The 21,022-nt window shown below is 37.9% G+C and overlaps 1 protein-coding gene across 1 annotated transcript in view; it reads right to left on the bottom strand.

The window, feature by feature from the left end:
- ryr2a (ryanodine receptor 2a (cardiac)) overlaps positions 1–21,022 on the bottom strand; it is a 267,704-nt gene that overhangs the window by 55,512 nt on the left and 191,170 nt on the right. The window contains 10 exon segments of the mRNA XM_061709313.1: positions 3,298–3,315; positions 4,773–4,846; positions 5,467–5,543; positions 9,017–9,096; positions 14,172–14,271; positions 15,589–15,636; positions 15,730–15,781; positions 18,824–18,930; positions 19,610–19,706; positions 20,141–20,253. Of these exon segments, the coding sequence (XP_061565297.1) occupies positions 3,298–3,315; positions 4,773–4,846; positions 5,467–5,543; positions 9,017–9,096; positions 14,172–14,271; positions 15,589–15,636; positions 15,730–15,781; positions 18,824–18,930; positions 19,610–19,706; positions 20,141–20,253 (766 nt within the window).

Here is a 21,022-nt window from a genome sequence, read left to right as displayed (position 1 = left end):
TTAACAGACACGTACGTTCACGTTAACAAACACACACGTTCACGTTAACAGACACATACGTTCACGTTAACATACACATACGTTCACGTTAACAGACACGTACGTTCACGTTAACAGACACACACGTTCACGTTAACAGACACATACTTTCAGGTTAACAGACACATACGTTCACGTTAACACACACATACTTTCAGGTTAACAGACACGTACGTTCACGTTAACAGACACGTACGTTCACGTTAACAGACACACAGGTTCACGTTAACAGACACATACGTTCACGTTAACATACACATACTTTCAGGTTAACAGACACGTACGTTCACGTTAACAGAAACATACGTTCACGTTAACAGACACACACGTTCACGTTAACAGACACGTACGTTCACGTTAACAGACACATACGTTCACGTTAACAGACACACACGTTCACGTTAACAGACACGTACGTTCACGTTAACAGACACATACGTTCACGTTAACAGACACATACGTTCACGTTAACGTACACGTACGTTCACGTTAACAGACACGTACGTTCACGTTAACAGACACATACGTTCACGTTAACAGACACATACGTTCACGTTAACAGACACATACGTTCACGTTAACGTACACGTACGTTCACGTTAACAGACACATACGTTCACGTTAACAGACACATACGTTCACGTTAACGTACACGTACGTTCACGTTAACAGACACGTACGTTCACGTTAACAGACACACACGTTCACGTTAACAGACACGTACGTTCACGTTAACAGACACGTACGTTCACGTTAACAGACACGTACGTTCACGTTAACAGACACGTACGTTCACGTTAACAGACACACACGTTCACGTTAACAGACACGTACGTTCACGTTAACATACACATACTTTCACGTTAACAGACACGTACGTTCATGTTAACAGACACGTACGTTCACGTTAACAGACACGTACGTTCACGTTAACAGACACGTACGTTCACGTTAACAGACACGTACGTTCACGTTAACAGACACATACGTTCACGTTAACAGACACGCACGTTCACGTTAACAGACACGTACGTTCACGTTAACAGACACATACGTTCACGTTAACAGACACGTACGTTCACGTTAACAGACACGTACGTTCACGTTAACAGACACATACGTTCACGTTAACATACACATACTTTCAGGTTAACAGACACATACGTTCACGTTAACAGACACATACGTTCACGTTAACAGACACGTATGTTCACGTTAACAGACACGTACGTTCACGTTAACAGACACATACGTTCACGTTAACAGACACGTACGTTCACGTTAACAGACACGTACGTTCATGTTAACAGACACGTACGTTCACGTTAACAGACACACGTTCACGTTAACAGACACGTACGTTCACGTTAACAGACACGTACGTTCACGTTAACAGACACGTACGTTCACGTTAACAGACACGTACGTTCACGTTAACAGACACGTACGTTCACGTTAACAGACACGTACGTTCACGTTAACAGACACGTACGTTCACGTTAACAGACACGTACGTTCACGTTAACAGACACGTACGTTCACGTTAACAGACACGTACGTTCACGTTAACAGACACGTACGTTCACGTTAACAGACACGTACGTTCACGTTAACAGACACGTACGTTCACGTTAACAGACACGTACGTTCACGTTAACAGACGTACGTTCACGTTAACAGACACATAAGTTCACGTTAACAGACACGTACGTTCATGTTAACAGACACATAAGTTCACGTTAACAGACACGTACGTTCACGTTAACAGACACATAAGTTCACGTTAACAGACACATACGTTCATATTAACAGACACATACGTTCACGTTAACAGACACGTACGTTCATGTTAACAGACACGTACGTTCACGTTAACAGACACATAAGTTCACGTTAACAGACACATACGTTCATATTAACAGACACATACGTTCACGTTAACAGACACGTACGTTCATGTTAACAGACACGTACGTTCATGTTAACAGACACATACTTTCATATTAACAGACACGTGCGTTCATGTTAACAGACACATACTTTCATATTAACAGACACGTACGTTCATGTTAACAGACACGTACGTTCATGTTAACAGACACATACTTTCATATTAACAGACACGTGCGTTCATGTTAACAGACACATACTTTCATATTAACAGACACGTACGTTCATGTTAACAGACACGTACGTTCATGTTAACAGACACATACTTTCATATTAACAGACACGTGCGTTCATGTTAACAGACACATACGTTCATATTAACAGACACGTGCGTTCATGTTAACAGACACGTACGTTCATGTTAACAGACACGTACATTCATGTTAACAGACACATACTTTCATATTAACAGACACGTGCGTTCATGTTAACAGACACGTACGTTCATATTAACAGACACATACGTTCATATTAACAGACACATACGTTCATATTAACAGACACATACGTTCATATTAACAGACACATACGTTCACGTTAACAGACACATACTTTCATATTAACAGACACATACGTTCATATTAACAGACACATACTTTCATATTAACAGACACATACTTTCACGTTAACAGACACATACTTTCATATTAACAGACACATACGTTCATATTAACACACGTACGTTCATATTAACAGACACATACGTTCATATTAACAGACACATTCAGGACAGGAAGGACGAGAATGAAGAACTTTTAACAGAAATGGTTTCATGGGAGGGAACAGTTTACTATCAGAAATACTTTTGCAGTCATGAATACACCATAAATACATAAATACACCATAAATACATAAATACACAGTCATAAATACACCATAAAGACTCTTGTTTTAAGTGTGATGAGATTTTTTTTTACTAAAAATGAGACATTTTAACAAGAAATAAGACAAATATTCCTGGTAAGATTTGGAGTTTTGTCAGTGCATTTGTTGTTGTTTGGTTTTAACAATTTAAGGATTGAATTCCAGAAACATCACACATCATTTTTGTTTAGATTTAGTTCTGTTTTAATTGTAAGGATTGTATTTTATTGTTTTATTGCATAAGATTTTGAGTTTTTGCAGCGCTAGTCTATAGAATCTTAGGGTTGTATTTGATAATTATAAAGATCAGAATCTGCAAACAAAAATACGGTGAAGAAAATGTGAACTCAGGACTGACACATGAACCAATCAGAGAGCAGGAAACACGACCAATCACAGAGCAGGACATGGACCAATCATTATCATTATTATTATTATAATTACCGAGCTCACGACTGGTGACTTTGGGGACGGAAATAAATCGCAGAAAAACCAAAATGTGAAAAGAAATAAAAGGGGGAAAAGAAAGAAAGAGAAAGAAAGAAAGAAAAACAAATATTACATTTAGGAAATGAGCTTGAAAATCCTCAGTGTGGTTTTTATTGTGTGTTAAACAAAGATATATTATATCAGATTTTACGGATGTTATCAGGGCAGGAGAAAAATAAAAATAATATTTTAGAGGAAGAGTTTTTTTTCATTATGCACTTCCAGAAAAAAGAGGAAATTTCAACTTTATTCACGAAAATTTCGACTTTATTCTCAAAATTGTACTACAACTTTTTTCTCCACATTTCGACTCTTTTCTCAAAGTGCACAATAAAAACAATCTTCCCCTCTCAAATATGTTTCTCCTGCCCTGATTTTCTTCCCTAACTTTGTAATTGTAGTTACACCGAATATTTGAAGAAACAAAGCTAACGGCTAAAGAAACCAAACTGTTAAAAGGAAGAAAAGGGGGAAAAGAAAGAGAAAGAAAGAAAGAAAAACAAATATTACATGTAGGAAATGAGCCGTTTTAATTGTACATTAAACAAAGAAAATTAAACCTTTGACTGGTCGGTTACCATGACGACAGATGACACATAAATAATAATCACGGCCTGGCGGGAGAAAACTAGTTTATTTCAAAATGCACTTCGAGAGAAAAGTCAAAATGTCGAGAAAAACACGTAAAAATTTCGTGAATAAAGTTGAAATGTCGAGAAAAAAGGCGAAATTTCGACTTTATGTGCTATATAAAAAAATATACATTTTCTGTGAGAATTAATGGGAAATTAATTTGAACAAATAATGAAAGAGAAAAAGAAAAAAAGAAGCACATTAAACCAGAACAGCAAAAGAGATGATTAATATTATTATTATTATTATTAGATGAATCAGCATCAACGGTACGTTAGCATGTTAGCATCACGTGCTACAATCCTGCACCAGCAACGTTTGTACTAACAAAGTTTATTCAACAAATACAAAGTAATAAAAGACAGTTAATCACAAACGCACATAGAAATAACCCATGCTAAATGTATTTAGCATTATTTCATGGACAGATGAATTTGCTGAATCATCATGAAAGAAATATCAATCAATCAATCAATCAATCAATCAATCAATCACTTTAACCATCACTCCTACGAGCCCATTGTTATAAAATCCAGAGGAACTATCCGCCTCTACTGCAGTGAATGTGAAAAATAGTAAAATCACTCAAAAACAAACCCAGGAGTTTAAATACGGAGTAGCAGAGAATCAGATAATCAGACTATCCTGATCCCTCCTCCGTGATAATCAGATAATAATCAGACTATAATGAGACTATAATGGGATTATAATCAGACTATAATGGGATTATAATCAGACTTTAATGAGACTATAATCAGACTTTAATGGGACTATAATCAGACTTTAATGGGACTAACCTGATCCCTCCTCCGTCACCATCCCCAGACCTTCAGCTTTGTTCTGCCTCTCAAACGCGTTCAGATCCAAAACGCTGAAACAAAAACAGGAAATAAAACATTAAAACAAACGTTAGTTTACTTTTTACTTTGTTTTATTGCTCCTTTCAGTTTCCACATCAAAACAAACCCAAATACAGCTGGAAATCGTCAGTGGAATACAAAAAAAAGTTTGGTATATTCCGTTTTGTTGTTGTTTTTATTTCAGTTTATTCCAGGGTTTTTTTCGAACAAGAAAACAGATCAGAAAACAAATCCAGGTTACATTTACATTCCACCACATAAAGAAAAAAAAAACAACCTGAAAACCAAAAGAGAATTTTTGACTAAAAATGAGACATTTTAACTAGAAATAAGACAAATATTCCTGGTAAGATTTGGAGTTTTTGCAGTGTGATTCTCTTCAGTGATGATGTCACTTTTCCGTCAGTTTTTCAGGAGTTTTTTAGAAGTTTTTAGGAGTTTTCAGGAGTTTCTAGGAGTTTTTAGGAGTTTTCAGGAGGTTTTCAGGAGTTTTTCAGGAGTTTTTCTGAGTTTTTCTGAGTTTTTAGGAGTTTTTTAGAAGTTTTCAGGAGTATTTTAGGAGTTTTTTAGGAGTTTCCAGTAGTTTTTTAGGAGTTTTTTTGGAGTTTTTAGGAGTTTTTTAGGTCTTTACCTGCACGACTGCATCAGACCCGCCAGGCTCTGGAAGAATCCCACGTCTTTCTTCTCTTTCAGATAATCCAGCATTTTCTGTCAGAGAAAGAGAATAAACGCTTAAACAGATAAAGGAGAGAATAATGTGAACATTTAACAGCACGATCTGAATTAGCAGGTTATGTTTCTAAAATCACACACATTTATGACATTTATGGATCTGGTTAAATACAAAACAGCGCAAATAATGTTCAAAGCAAAGAATAATCTACTACCAAAAAATACCAGAGGAAAGTTCACGGAGAGAGAAAGACTATAATCTATAATCTAAGAAAACTAAAGTTTAGAAAACATAAAGTAATGTCAGGGTTTAACAGTTTCAGTTCTGTCTCCTGTTTCTCCCTGATTGTCGTCCCCTGTGTCTCGTTATTCTGTTATATCTGGTCTGATTGTCGTCCCCTGTGTCTCGTTATTCTGTTATATCTGGTCTGATTGCCGTCCCCTGTGTCTCGTTATTCTGTTATATCTGGTCTGATTGTCGTCCCCTGTGTCTCGTTATCCTGTTATATCTGGTCTGATTGTCGTCCCCTGTGTCTCGTTATCCTGTTATATCTGGTCTGATTGTCGTCCCCTGTGTCTCGTTATCCTGTTATATCTGGTCTGATTGTCGTCCCCTGTGTCTCGTTATTCTGTTATATCTGGTCTGATTGTCGTCCCCTGTGTCTCGTTATCCTGTTATGTCTGGTCTGATTGTCGTCCCCTGTGTCTCCTTATCCTGTTATATCTGGTCTGATTGTCGTCCCCTGTGTCTCGTTATTCTGTTATATCTGGTCTGATTGTCGTCCCCTGTGTCTCGTTATTCTGTTATATCTGGTCTGATTGTCGTCCCCTGTGTCTCGTTATCCTGTTATATCTGGTCTGATTGTCGTCCCCTGTGTCTCGTTATTCTGTTATATCTGGTCTGATTGTCGTCCCCTGTGTCTCGTTATCCTGTTATATCTGGTCTGATTGTCGTCCCCTGTGTCTCGTTATTCTGTTATATCTGGTCTGATTGTCGTCCCCTGTGTCTCGTTATTCTGTTATATCTGGTCTGATTGTCGTCCCCTGTGTCTCGTTATCCTGTTATATCTGGTCTGATTGTCGTCCCCTGTGTCTCGTTATCCTGTTATATCTGGTCTGATTGTCGCCCCCTGTGTCTCGTTATCCTGTTATATCTGGTCTGATTGTCGTCCCCTGTGTCTCGTTATTCTGTTATATCTGGTCTGATTGTCGTCCCCTGTGTCTCGTTATTCTGTTATATCTGGTCTGATTGTCGTCCCCTGTGTCTCGTTATTCTGTTATATCTGGTCTGATTGTCGTCCCCTGTGTCTCGTTATTCTGTTATATCTGGTCTGATTGTCGTCCCCTGTGTCTCGTTATCCTGTTATATCTGGCCTGATTGTCGTCCCCTGTGTCTCGTTATCCTGTTATATCTGGTCTGATTGTCGTCCCCTGTGTCTCGTTATTCTGTTATATCTGGTCTGATTGTCGTCCCCTGTGTCTCGTTATTCTGTTATATCTGGTCTGATTGTCGTCCCCTGTGTCTCGTTATCCTGTTATATCTGGTCTGATTGTCGTCCCCTGTGTCTCGTTATTCTGTTATATCTGGTCTGATTGTCGTCCCCTGTGTCTCGTTATCCTGTTATATCTGGTCTGATTGTCGTCCCCTGTGTCTCGTTATTCTGTTATATCTGGTCTGATTGTCGTCCCCTGTGTCTCGTTATTCTGTTATATCTGGTCTGATTGTCGTCCCCTGTGTCTCGTTATCCTGTTATATCTGGTCTGATTGTCGTCCCCTGTGTCTCGTTATTCTGTTATATCTGGTCTGATTGTCGTCCCCTGTGTCTCGTTATTCTGTTATATCTGGTCTGATTGTCGTCCCCTGTGTCTCGTTATTCTGTTATATCTGGTCTGATTGTCGTCCCCTGTGTCTCGTTATTCTGTTATATCTGGTCTGATTGTCGTCCCCTGTGTCTCGTTATTGTCGTCCCCTGTGTCTCGTTATCCTGTTATATCTGGTCTGATTGTCGTCCCCTGTGTCTCGTTATCCTGTTATATCTGGTCTGATTGTCGTCCCCTGTGTCTCGTTATCCTGTTATATCTGCCCTGATTGTCGTCCCCTGTGTCTCGTTATTCTGTTATATCTGGTCTGATTGTCGTCCCCTGTGTCTCGTTATCCTGTTATATCTGGTCTGATTGTCGTCCCCTGTGTCTCGTTATCCTGTTATATCTGGTCTGATTGTCGTCCCCTGTGTCTCGTTATTCTGTTATATCTGGTCTGATTGTCGTCCCCTGTGTCTCGTTATTCTGTTATATCTGGTCTGATTGTCGTCCCCTGTGTCTCGTTATTCTGTTATATCTGGTCTGATTGTCGTCCCCTGTGTCTCGTTATTCTGTTATATCTGGTCTGATTGTCGTCCCCTGTGTCTCGTTATTCTGTTATATCTGGTCTGATTGTCGTCCCCTGTGTCTCGTTATTCTGTTATATCTGGTCTGATTGTCGTCCCCTGTGTCTCGTTATCCTGTTATATCTGGTCTGATTGTCGTCCCCTGTGTCTCGTTATTCTGTTATATCTGGTCTGATTGTCGTCCCCTGTGTCTCGTTATTCTGTTATATCTGGTCTGATTGTCGTCCCCTGTGTCTCGTTATTCTGTTATATCTGGTCTGATTGTCGTCCCCTGTGTCTCGTTATTCTGTTATATCTGGTCTGATTGTCGTCCCCTGTGTCTCGTTATCCTGTTATATCTGGTCTGATTGTCGTCCCCTGTGTCTCGTTATTCTGTTATATCTGGTCTGATTGTCGTCCCCTGTGTCTCGTTATTCTGTTATATCTGGTCTGATTGTCGTCCCCTGTGTCTCGTTATTCTGTTATATCTGGTCTGATTGTCGTCCCCTGTGTCTCGTTATTCTGTTATATCTGGTCTGATTGTCGTCCCCTGTGTCTCGTTATTCTGTTATATCTGGTCTGATTGTCGTCCCCTGTGTCTCGTTATCCTGTTATATCTGGTCTGATTGTCGTCCCCTGTGTCTCGTTATTCTGTTATATCTGGTCTGATTGTCGTCCCCTGTGTCTCGTTATTCTGTTATATAATAATAATAATTATTATAATAATAATAATAATAATAATAATAATAATAATAATATATCTGGTCTGGTCTGTCCTGCTCCTGTTGGTCCCGACTGTTTCCTGTTTCCTGTTTCCTGTTTCCTGGTTCCTGGTTCCTGTTTCCTGGTTCCTGTTTCCTGTTTCCTGGTTCCTGTTTCCTGGTTCCTGTTTCCTGCTTCCTGTTTCCTGGTTCCTGTTTCCTGGTTCCTCCTCCTTGTTTCTCCTCGTGGTTTTTGGATTCCTGTTTTTGTTCTATCAGTTTTGATCTTGCTAAAGCAGCAGCTTTTTGTTCTTGTTTTTGCCAAATAAATCCTTTTTCGTGAACTCGTTCCTCCTGCTCTCCTGCGTTCGGGTCCTTAACAACCACAACGTGACAATAATAACGTAATAAAACATGATAAAAGGTAATAAAACGTGATTACCTGCTGGACGGTGGAGTTTCCTCCATTGAGAACAGCGATGCCGAGTTTCAGAGTGGACGCCACCATGGGACCCATCTCTCCTGCAGGAATAAAATATAATTATACTTTATTATATCTAATAACACCATGGGACCCATCTCTCCTGCAGGAATAAAATATAATTATACTTTATTACATCTATTAACACCTGCAGGAATAATTATATTATTATAATATATCTATTAACACCTGCAGGGAACCCAAAACAGATAATTACACAAAAACTACTGCAAAAACTCAAAATCTTAACAAGAATATTTGTCTTATTTCTAGTTAAAATGTCTCATTTTTAGTAAAAAAAAAATCTCATTACACTTAAAACAAGAGTTATCACTGGAAAAGAGAAAAAAAGGAAAAAAGAAGAAAAAGGAAAAAAGAAAAAGAAAAGAAAAAAAGAAAAAATAGACAAAAAAAGAGGAAAAAAAGGAAAAAAATGAAGAAAAAAGAAAAAAGGAAGGAAAAAGGTCAAACATTTTGTAAAAAGCTCCACTAGGGCGGCGCTGAAGAGCCGGGGTTTTAGATGATGTTTTACTGGATATTGGAATGTTTCATGTATGTTTTTTTGCATCAAGATAATGATTTACATGTAAAGTTTAATGTAGGTTTGTCATGTTATTTCTTTCTTTATGTTTTGTTTTTAACAGTATGTTTTAAATGTATAGTTTTAATGTGAAGACGAGCTGTGTTTAAGGAAAGAGCTGACGGGAATCTGCACAGGGGTCAAAGACGTGACGCTTACTTTTTCTGTCCGATGGAACTTTTTACCTAATAATAAACATAAAAATGAATAAAAAATATAACCTGTATGTCTAATACGTTCCTTCGACATGTGCCCACTCTTATTTTATTTAAACATGTTGGTTATTGGTCATTTTCTGCCATCTGAAGTGTGAAAGCATCATGTGGGGTGACCGTCCGGCCTTGACTTCTGTTTGGACAACTGGTTTTAAATCACATTAAAACAATTTAAAAATAATGCTTGCCCTATTGGGCATACTTTCAAACTTGTTTAGATTTATTGACAAAGTTATGGAACATTTGTACACACATTTCAATCATAATACACAAACTAATCTTGTCCGACTATGTTCATTATCTGAATTATCATCTGGGGTGACCATGAAAAAAATACAATTGAGGGACTTTTATATTGACAATCATCTCAAAGAGGATGTTGCATCAGCCAGTTACTCTATGAGGGTCCCAGAGAGACAACCTGCAGGTCAGTAGTCTCTCTCTCCTTTACAAATAAATCCTCTTTCTAACTGCTGCAGTGTATACGTCACATTTTGATATCATGTGGGGTGACCACCCTAAAACTGTAAATAATTACTTTTATTTGCAAATCTATATTTTGAAGGTACATTTGTTAGTGATATGTGGTGAGAAGTAGCTAGCTTAGATCATATAGCTAACTGTTAGCCTGTTATATTTGATTAAACTTGAAAGCATCATGTGGGGTGACCACATGGATCTATAAGGGTGACCACCTGTCATGTGGGGTAACCAACAAATGGCAATTCTGTATCAAATTCAAAATTGAATGTCTATCTGGTTCAAATATAAATGATTGGTATAGCATGCATAAGTGGATACACCTTGTACACATTTTAAATCAGTTTTATGAATTTTAGAGTAAGTAAGAGGGTGACACTGCCATTATGGATAGAATGTATTTAAAAATGTTCTTCTAAAAAGGGTTTTATTTTTAAAAACACTGGACTTAAAACATACTTAAAAACACAAGACGTTTCGGTGTTCATCCAAACACCTTCATCAGTTGTTTGGTCCACAGGAAGTAGCTCTGGCAGTTATAGACTCAAAGGAGTCACATGACTAAGGTCACATGACTGCTCAATGAGTGAGCCAGAGAAGATGGTGTCCCAGGAGCCTAAACAGATGCCCCTCCCCCCACCTGTGAGGTGGAGCAAGTTGGTTGGTCTGTTAAGCGCCGGGGTAATGTCTTCAAAACAGCATTGTAAGACGAGGACAAATGATGTCTCAGTCCCCCCCCTCTATTTAAAGAGGGCCGCTCCACTTTCACATAGATGGCCTCCCTTACGCCCCTCTCAAACCATCCATCCTCTCTGTCCAGGACGTGGACGTCCTGATCCCTAAAACTGTGTTTTTCTTTTTGTAGGTGGGTGTAGACTGCAGAGTCTTGTCCCGAAGAATTCCCCCTCCTGTGTTGCGACATGCGTTTGCTGAGCGGCTGTTTCGTCTCCCCAATGTAGAGCTCTTTGCACTCCTCTGTGCATTTCACTGCATACACCAGGTTGCTCTTTTGATGTTTGGGAATCTGATCCTTAGGGTGGACCAACCGCTGTCTCAAGGTGTTTTTAGGTTTAAAGTACACAGGGATGTTGTGCTTGGAGAAAACCCTTCGGAACTTCTCAGACAGTCCAGCCACATATGGAACGACAACATGACTTCTTCTGGGTTTTGGAGTTTTGGTGTTTCCTGGTTTTGGATCTTTTTGCTGGTTCTTTTGTGTTTTGGTGAAGGCCCACTTAGGATAGTGGCACTGTTTTAACGCTTGCTTTATATGTTTCTGTTCTTTGTCCCTTGCCTCTGGGTTGGTGGGCACGGTCTTTGCCCGATGTTGTAGGGTGCGGATCACTCCCAGTTTGTGCTCCAGAGGATGGTGAGAGTCAAACATCAGGTACTGGTCGGTGTGCGTGGGTTTTCGATAAACCTCCACTTGAAGCTCTCCTTCTCCTCCCAGGCTTATACCACAGTCTAAGAAGGGAAGTTGATTTTCCCTCATCTCCTCTTTTGTGAATTTGATGTAATTATCCACAGAGTTGATGTGGTCAGTGAAGGGGCCGATTTCATTGGTCTTCATCTTCACCCATGTGTCGTCCACGTACCTGAACCAGTGAGTGGGACGAGCTCCACTGTAAGTCTCCAGTGCCTTCCTCTCCACTTCCTCCATATATAGGTTGGCCACAATGGGAGACACAGGGGAGCCCATAGCACAGCCATGCTTCTGTCTATAGAAGACCTCTTTATATTTGAAATAGGTGGTACTCAAACATAGCTCCAACAGGGTGCTCACCTGGTCTGGGTTGAGTTGTGTTCTGTCCCTTAGTGTGTGGTCATGGCTCAGTCGTTCCCGCACTGTCTCGACTGCCAATGCTGTTGGTACGCATGTGAACAGGGATGTCACATCATATGACACCATGGTTTCATCTTTCTGCATAGAGAGTCCACTGATTTTGTCCACAAAATCCTTAGAATTCTGTATGTGGTGTGGCGTGTTACCAACTAATGGAGCTAATACAGTGGCCAGGTATTTTGCAATGTTGTATGTAACTGAGTTAATGCTGCTGACAATTGGTCTGAGGGGGTAGTTGTCCTTGTGTATTTTCGGTAAACCATAAAGACAAGGTGTGGTTTCTCCTGGGTACAAACGATAGTATAGCTTGCGGTCTACAACTCCTTGTTTTTCTAAAGACTGTAGGCAATTGATTACCTGTTTCTTGAATTTGCTGGTGGGGTCTCTCTTCAGAAGTTCATATGTGTTATGGTCTCTCAACAGGCTGGTTACCCTGGAATGATAGTCGTCTGTATCCAGCACCACTGTACATCTCCCCTTATCTGCTGGCAAGATAGTGATGTTGTCATCCTTACTTAGAGATGTCAGGGCCCTTTTTTCTTGTTGGGTGAGATTGGATGGTGGGGGTTTTGCATTCAGAAGAGACATGGAAACCTGAGCACGAAGCTGTTCAGCCACATCCTCAGGGATGTTATTGTTCCGGATAGCTGACTCGGTTGCTGTGATCATGTCTACCACTGGGATTTGGTCCGGTGTTACTGCAAAGTTCAGACCTCTGGCCAAAACCTCCATCTCTGGCTTTGTGAGCTCTCTATCAGACAGGTTTTTCACCCATTTGTCAGACATCTCACTCCCATCAAATTTTTCTTCACATGGAGTATTCCGTCCAAAGCCCTGAGTGTGTGAGCACAAAGAGTCAAACTTCTTAATTTGTCTTTCCTTGCTCTTGGTGTGTTGGGCCAACTGTGCTTGATGCACAAAATCAGTCACTTTGTGTAAAATGTCCTCTGGTAATTTGGTAGCCAACATTTCATGTAACCGTTTGTCTTCTTGCTTCAAGACATCAAGAGTGAAATGGACCTGTCGTATCCTTTCATTTAGTAGCTGTTTTTGTGCTCTCTGTAAAATACCTTTTGTTTTGTGGCCTTTGAGGGATGATCTGAGGCGCAAGCTTTTTGGTGTGATCCCATGAAGCCGACATCTTAGGTGGAAGCGCACATGGTTCCTGTACTCTGCCACTTTTCTTGCTGTTTTCTCATACTCCCGTAGCACCTTCAGGCTGTCCTTGCCAAAATGCTCAGTAATATGTCTGTGGAGATTCATTTATCCAGGTATAGAGACATCATTTGTCCTCGTCTTACAATGCTGTTTTGAAGACATTACCCCGGCGCTTAACAGACCAACCAACTTGCTCCACCTCACAGGTGGGGGGAGGGGCATCTGTTTAGGCTCCTGGGACACCATCTTCTCTGGCTCACTCATTGAGCAGTCATGTGACCTTAGTCATGTGACTCCTTTGAGTCTATAACTGCCAGAGCTACTTCCTGTGGACCAAACAACTGATGAAGGTGTTTGGATGAACACCGAAACGTCTTGTGTTTTTAAGTATGTTTTAAGTCCAGTGTTTTTAAAAATAAAACCCTTTTTAGAAGAACTTTCTACCTGGATAAATGAATCTCCACAGACATATTTAAAAATGGTTTTCAAAAAATGAAAGGAAAAATGTGTCTATCTTTCTTGAACAGTTAATTTAATTACTGATACTTATTAAAATATACATTTTGTTATGGAAATCTATTAATTTTGAGATAAATGGTCGCCCCAAATGACGGTTTAAAGGTTTAAAAACATGTTTTCACATACATGTATGTGTACACTATGTGTATTTCAAATGTTTGGAAAATGGCCAAAAATATCTTTATTTTAAGTATTTTAAAAATGGGCTACTCAAAGGCCTTATGGCCCACAGATAAACTAATAAACATAGTTAGTGGTTCCAGACGTGTCTTGAACCCGTGTTTCTGTGTTTCTGTGTCTCAGTGTTTCTGAGTTTCTCACCTTTGCAGGCGCTGATCGTCTGCAGAACCATCTCTGCGGCTCCGCGGTCGTGGAGTCGAGCCTGTTGGTACAAAAGCTTCTGCTTCTCCATCTCCTTCTCCTGCGGAGGAAATAATAATAATAAGAATTAAAGCTGCAAGCAGCGATGAACGGATGAACGGGCCCTCACACGTGCAATTTCCACCAATAAAGGTCAAGGACTCAAAACTGAGTCCGATGAACCACCATGAGTCTTTATGTCAAACCATTCAAAAGTTATGGCAGAAAATAGAAACTATCAAATATACCGTATTAACGGCCGAAGAAATGGCAAAGATTTCGCCAAAATTACGTGATTAATTCAAAATGTTCAAAATGTCCGACTTCCTGTTGGGTTTGGGCCATGGCTCCAAGAGACTTTTCTTTAAGTTGTGACATGATACAGGTGTGTACCGATTTTCGTGCATGTACGTCAAACCCTATTGTGGGGCTTGAGGCACAAAGTTTTCAAGGGGGCGCTGTTGAGCCGTTAGGCCACGCCCATTAATGAAAACCATTAAATATCACATTTATCACCAGGACTTTTGCGGCACGTTTAGGGGGGAAAAAAGGCCCTAATTTACAGTAGTCAAAAGAAAGAAAGAAAGAAAGAAAGAAAGAAAGAAAGAAAGAAAGAAAGAAAGAAAGAAAGAAAGAAAGAAAGAAAGAAAGAAAGAAAGAAAGAAAGAAAGAAAGAAAGAAAGAAAGAAAGAAAGAAAGAAAGAAAGAAAGAATAATTCCTACAGATACAATAGGGTCTTCGCACTGTAAGTGGTCGGGCCCTAAAAATTCCTACAGATACAATAATTAGGGCCCTAATGATAATAATAATAATAATAATAATAATAATAATAATAATAAATAACTTTATTTATCCGTTAGGAACTTGGTTTGTGTAAAAGCATCAGCATCAGTGTGTTAACATTTAACTCATGTGACAAAAACAAACCACACAATCAACGTAAAGCAACATCATAATTACTGCAAAAACTCACATCTTACCAGGAATATTTGTCTTATTTCTAGTTAAAATGTCTCATTTTTAGTCAAAACATCTCATTACACTTAAAACAAGACTCATCACCATAATAATAAATTGTTATTTGACAATTTTCACCTGTTTCAAGTAAATTTTCACTTGAAATAAGTAGAAAAATCTGCCAGTGGAACAAGATTTATCTTTTCTACTCATTTTAAGTGAAAATCTACTTGAAACAGGTGAAAATGGTTGTTTTTTCCAGTGATTTTTTTTTTTTACTAAAAATGAGACATTTTAACTAGAAATAAGACAAATATTTAAGATTTGAGTTTTTGCAGTGTAAAAACTCCCTCCACGTTCTCTTTCATTAATAAAGACGCAGAAACTCCTGATGTTTGTTCAGAATGACGGATCACAAACCTCAAAACTCTTCACTTCTCCTTCCTCGTCTTCCTCGTCGTGGCAGCTCTGAGGAAAGGGAAGAAAGTTCGGAGAAAACAGTCGATGAATCGGAATTGGTTACATAAAAGAAAATACTCGTAATAAAAAGGCTTCCGTTACCTTAGCCATGATGTCGGCGTAGGCCATGTAAAGATGATCTTCATCCAGTTTACTGCAACACAAACACACACGGAACAAGAAACCACTTTAAACGAGTGTTGACTGGAACATTATGTTGGTAAGAGGCTTATAGCACCCTATAATGTAATAATTTCACCCTATAATGTAATAATTTCACCCTATAATGTAATACTTTCACCCTATAATGTCATAATTTCACCCTATAATGTAATAATTTCACCCTATAATGTAATAATTTCACCCTATAATGTAATACTTTCACCCTATAATGTAATAATTTCACCCTATAATGTAATACTTTCACCCTATAATGTAATACTTTCACCCTATAATGTCATAATTTCACCCTATAATGTAATAATTTCACCCTATAATGTAATAATTTCACCCTATAATGTAATACTTTCACCCTATAATGTAATAATTTCACCCTATAATGTAATAATTTCACCCTATAATGTAATACTTTCACCCTATAATGTCATAATTTCACCCTATAATGTAATAATTTCACCCTATAATGTAATAATTTCACCCTATAATGTAATACTTTCACCCTATAATGTAATAATTTCACCCTATAATGTAATACTTTCACCCTATAATGTCATAATTTCACCCTATAATGTAATAATTTCACCCTATAATGTAATAATTTCACCCTATAATGTAATAATTTCACCCTATAATGTAATAATTTCACCCTATAATGTAATAATTTCACCCTATAATGTAATACTTTCACCCTATAATGTAATAATTTCACCCTATAATGTAATACTTTCACCCTATAATGTAATACTTTCACCCTATAATGTAATACTTTCACCCTATAATGTAATAATTTCACCCTATAATGTAATCATTTCCTATAATGTAATAATTTCACCCTACAATGTAATAATTTCACCCTATAATGTCATAATTTCACCCTATAATGTAATAATTTCACCCTACAATGTAATAATTTCACCCTATAATGTCATAATTTCACCCTATAATGTAATAATTTCACCCTACAATGTAATAATTTCACCCTATAATGTCATAATTTCACCCTATAATGTAATAATTTCATCCTATAATGTAATAATTTCATCCTATAATGTAATAATTTCACCCTATAATGTAATAATTTCACCGTATAATGTAATAATTTCATCCTATAATGTAATAATTTCACCCTATAATGTAATAATTTCACCGTATAATGTAATACTTTCACCCTATAATGTAATACTTTCACCCTATAATGTAATACTTTAACCCTATAATGTAATTTCACCCTATAATGTAATAATTTCACCCTATAATGTAATAATTTCCTATAATGTAATACTTTCACCCTATAATGTAATCATTTCACCTTATAATGTAATAATTTCACCCTCTAATGTAATAATTTCCTATAATGTAATCATTTCCTATAATGTAATACTTTCACCCAATAATGTAATAATTTCACCATATAATGTAATAATTTCCACCATATAATGTAATAATTTCCTATAATGTAATAATTTCATATAATGTAATAATTTCACCTTTTAATGTAATAATTTCACCTTATAATGTAATACTTTAACCCTATAATGTAATTTCACCCTATAATGTAATAATTTCACCCTATAATGTAATAATCTCCTATAATGTAATAATTTCACCCTATAATGTAATAATTTCATACAATGTAATAATTTCACCCTATAATATAATAATTTCCTATAATATAATAATTTCACCCTATAATGTAATAATTTCCTATAATGTAATTATTTTTCTAATATAATAACTTCCTGAAAATGTAATAAAATTTGCACTTAACTCAATTCAAAATGTAGTAAAATCCAATAATGTAATAACTTCCCCAATAATGTAATAAAATATCCTGCCTGATATTGTAATAACATTTTTACCGATAATGTAAAACCTTATTACATTATTGGGAATTTATTACATTTTCAGGTGGGTCTTTTTTTTTTCTTCAAAACTGATAATGTAATTCTTGACAAACAATGTAATATATATGTTCATTTTCAGTTCAGAGTTCTACATTTTTTTGTTTTAAGAATGTTAAATATGCTGGATTTGAAACACCAGAATGACTATTGGGTTAAATTACAGACTTTGAGTTCCATGTAATAAATTCCCAATAATGTAATAAGGTGTTACATTATCGGTAAAAATGTTATTACAATATCAGTCAGGATATTTTATTACATTATTGGTAAAGTTATTACATTATAGGAGTTACAGGGCTGTATTTTAATGCTGCACGGTTGATTTTATTTATTTATTCATTCCGGATCCCCATCAGTCCTCCCTGCAGGGAAGACTATTGTTCCTGGGGTCCAACATTAACATATAAAACAATAAAATACAATCCTTACAATTAAAACAGAACTAAATCTAAACAAAAATGATCTAAGATGTGATGGAATTCAATCCCTGTTGAAACCAGCCAGAACCAAACAACAAATACTCCATTTTACACCAGAATTTCAGAATAAACCAACTAACTTCACTGCAAAAACTCCAAATCTTACCAGGAATATTTGTCTTATTTCCAGTTAAAATGTCTCATTTTTAGTCAAAAAATCTTATTACACTTAAAACAAGATTCATTACCAGAAAAACAACTTGTTATTTGACAATTTTCACCTGTTTAAAGTAAATTTTCACTTGAAATAAGTAGAAAAATCTGCCAGTGGGACAAGATTTATCTTCTAATTACAAGCAAAAAGAATCTTGTTCCACTGGCAGATTTTTCTACTTATTTTAAGACTATATTTACTTGAAACAGGTGAAAATTGTTGTTTTTTCCAGTGATGAGTCTTGTTTTAAGTGTAATAAGATTTTATTTGACTAAAAATGAGACATTTTAACTAGAAATAAGACAAATATTCCTGGTAAGATTTAGAGTTTTTGCAGTGTATAATGTGCCGCCCCTGGTACCCCGTCTGTTCATGTGTTCATCAGCATCAGTACATCCGTGTTAGAACTAAAATACTACAGTAAAGTTTAAAAAGAGTCTGTGTTTAATGTTGAAGGGCTGGAATCTCCCAGAATGCACCATTTCTCGGTGAGGGCGGTTCTGCTGAACAGCTGGATCAGCTGATGTAACGGGTCCATGAGTTTCTGAGAATCTTCTTCCTCCGGCGGCTCCAGCTCGCCGGCTTTCTGCACAAAACACAGAAAACACGGAAAAACACAAGAGACACACAAGAAACACACAAACACGTCACAAAAAAACACAGAAAACACAGAAAAACATGGAAAAACACAAGAAACACACAAGAAACACACAAACACGTCACAAAAAAACAGAAAACACACAAACACGGCACACAAAACGTTATTGATCTGGATCTTTCAGGATGAATTCACGACGGAAAAGAATCAGAATCAGGAGGAGAAATATCTGAGAGGAAGAAAATTTGGTTTATTGTGCACTTGGAGAAGAGTGGAAATGTTGAGAAAAAAGTCGAAATGTTGAAATTAATGTCGAAATTTCGTGAATAAGGTCGAAATTTCGCCTTTCTCAACACTTCAACTTTATTCACGAAATTTTGAATTTTTTCTTGAAAATTGTATTTCAGCATTAAACTCGACATTTTGACTTTTTTCTGAAAATTTTGACTTTTTTTTCGACATTTCGACTTTTTTCTGGAAATTGACTTTTTTTCGACATTTCGACTTTTTTCTGGAAATTTTGACTTTTTTCTCGAAGTGCATAATGAAAGTAAAACCTTCCTCCTCTAAATGATTGTTATTTTCCTCCTGCCTGGTACTGATTCTCTCCCATACATATTATTTGTATTTTTCTGACTCTAACACTGTAATATTATTTGTATTTTACCGCCAGGTCTTCGATGAGTTTGTCTTCAAAATAATGCTCCTCGGCCTCGATCCACGACTTCTCGTATCCCTGCAGGAACAGGTTGACGGCGCGGTGTCTGGAAAACAGAGAAATACCCAAATATTTAAATATATTCAAGTCCAGGAACAGGTTTACGGTGTCTGGAAAACAGAGAAATATCAGAGAAATATTCACAATATTCAAATATATTTAATCCAGGAACAGGTTGACGGCGCGGTGTCTGGAAAACAGAGAAATACCCGAATATTTCATATAATATATCATATTTATATATATAATAATATAATGAGATTTTCTTTTACTAAAAATGAGACATTTTAACTAGAAATATGACAAATATTCTTGTTAAGATTTTGAGTTTTTGCAGTGTATGGATATATGTATATATGAGAACCAGCCCTGGAACCAGAACCAGGACTGTAAAGGGGGGCCATCCTGAAACCTGGACCAGGACCAGGTAGGACCAGGACCAGGACCAGGACCTGGACCAGGACCAGGACCAGGACTCACCTGGGCAGGTTGTAAAGGGGGGCCATCCTGAAACACGCCACCACCGCTCTCTTCCTCTGTTTGGACAGGAGTTTGTGCCAAACGGCCTTTTTACTGCGCTGGGGATGTTCAACCTGCAGACATAATCAATCAATCAATCAATCCATCAATCCATCAATCCATCGCGGCTACAAACGTAGCAGCCGTGGCTACAAACGTAGCAGCTGTGGCTACAAACGTAGCAGCCGCGGCTACAAACGTAGCAGCTGTGGCTACAAACGTAGCAGCCGTGGCTACAAACGTAGCAGCTGTGGCTACAAACGTAGCAGCCGCGGCTACAAACGTAGCAGCTGTGGAAACAAACGTAGCAGCCGCGGCTACAAACGTAGCAGCTGTGGCTACAAACGTAGCAGCTGTGGCTACAAACGTAGCAGCTGTGGCTACAAACGTAGCAGCCACGGCTACAAACGTAGCAGCTGTGGCTACAAACGTAGCAGCTGTGGCTACAAATGTAGCAGCTGTGGCTACAAACGTAGCAGCCACGGCTACAAACGTAGCAGCTGTGGCTACAAACGTAGTAGCCGTGGCTTCTTATTATTGCTCAGGCTTATTATTTATTCTTCCGTATAAACTTCGGCGCGTAACTAGTCCCGCAGCTTTGCGAAAACGCGAAAAGTAAAAACTTAGAAAGGTGCGCCTTAATCGGGAATCGAGTGGTATGACTTTTATTAGCGATTGGTGCGCACGTTTTTGCGCAACGTGCGAAAACGTGCGCTTTTTGGCCCATCCGGAACGCATTGGGAGAACTTTGGGGCCTCACCACTCGCACACCGTTACTCGAAAAATTCTGAACCGATTTAGAAAGTCGTAGACCCTGAATTTAACTACAGTCCTGTGAAGTTA

Source organism: Cololabis saira, chromosome 19 (assembly GCF_033807715.1).
Source record: "Cololabis saira isolate AMF1-May2022 chromosome 19, fColSai1.1, whole genome shotgun sequence".
NCBI classification, from domain to species: domain Eukaryota; kingdom Metazoa; phylum Chordata; class Actinopteri; order Beloniformes; family Belonidae; genus Cololabis; species Cololabis saira.
The sequence above is the reverse complement of the archived record's forward strand: the minus strand, read 5'-3'. Positions and strand labels throughout refer to the sequence as shown.